General features: G+C 58.1%; 1 protein-coding gene across 1 annotated transcript in view; it reads right to left on the bottom strand.

The window, feature by feature from the left end:
* The window catches only part of TOX (thymocyte selection associated high mobility group box), a 384,675-nt gene extending 383,944 nt beyond the window's left edge, over positions 1-731 (bottom strand). The window contains exon 1 of the mRNA XM_006140855.3: positions 552-731. Within this exon, the coding sequence (XP_006140917.1) occupies positions 552-653 (102 nt within the window). The 5' untranslated portion in view covers positions 654-731. The remainder of the gene's footprint in view (positions 1-551) is intronic.
* Positions 732-740: the final 9 nt, after the last annotated feature.

The following is a 740-nucleotide window of genomic DNA, read 5'->3' as shown; positions in this document are numbered from 1 at the left end:
CCCTGGCGGGTCCGCTGGCCAGCGTCCAAACACGGGCTCGGCCGCCCGAACCGATTTTGAAAAACAAAAGAGTTGGAGAGCAATTTTCCCGGTGGGGGGCGGGGGCGCCTCCGGGTCCCAGCACCCCGACTCCCGGCTGCTCCCCTAGCAACTAATCCTGGGCAGAGAAGCGGTGCCACGAGCCCCCGCTGCCCGGGAGAGGGAGGGAGGGAAAAGGGGGGACTGGAGAATAAACTGAATTCTCTCACTCTGCCTCAGTTCCCGGACCCCAGACACACCCCCAAAGTATTCCGTAATTTTCCCTTATTTTTTTATTTAAACGCCCCCCGGCAAACCTAGGCAGGGATCCTTAGTCGCGAACAGCAGGAAGGAAAGAATCCGAGCAAATCGTGTCACTTTCCGCACAATCGCGGTGCTGGGCGAGCCCCCGGAGCTGCTCCTCAATATTTACTAACGCAGGGCTGCCGCGGCCGCGACCCCCGCCGGCCCCGCCGCCCCCCTCCCGGGACCGAGCAGCGAGAACAGCGTGGAGACAAAAGCAGAGCGTTCACCTTGTTGCAATAGTAGGGGTCCAGGCAGGGAGAAGGTCCCAGACAGGGAGCGTCGGGCGCAGCGGCGGGCTGGGCTGGAGGTGGGTAGAATCTTACGTCCATTTCACTCTCACATCAAGCAACTCCTTTCCTTTTCCTTTTTTTTTTTTTTTTAATAAGTGTTTAGCAAAATAAGCTTTAACGGAAACA

Source organism: Tupaia chinensis, unplaced genomic scaffold, assembly GCF_000334495.1.
Source record: "Tupaia chinensis unplaced genomic scaffold, TupChi_1.0 Scaffold000046_3, whole genome shotgun sequence".
Lineage (NCBI taxonomy): Eukaryota > Metazoa > Chordata > Mammalia > Scandentia > Tupaiidae > Tupaia > Tupaia belangeri.
This window is presented reverse-complemented; position numbering and strand designations above follow the sequence as displayed.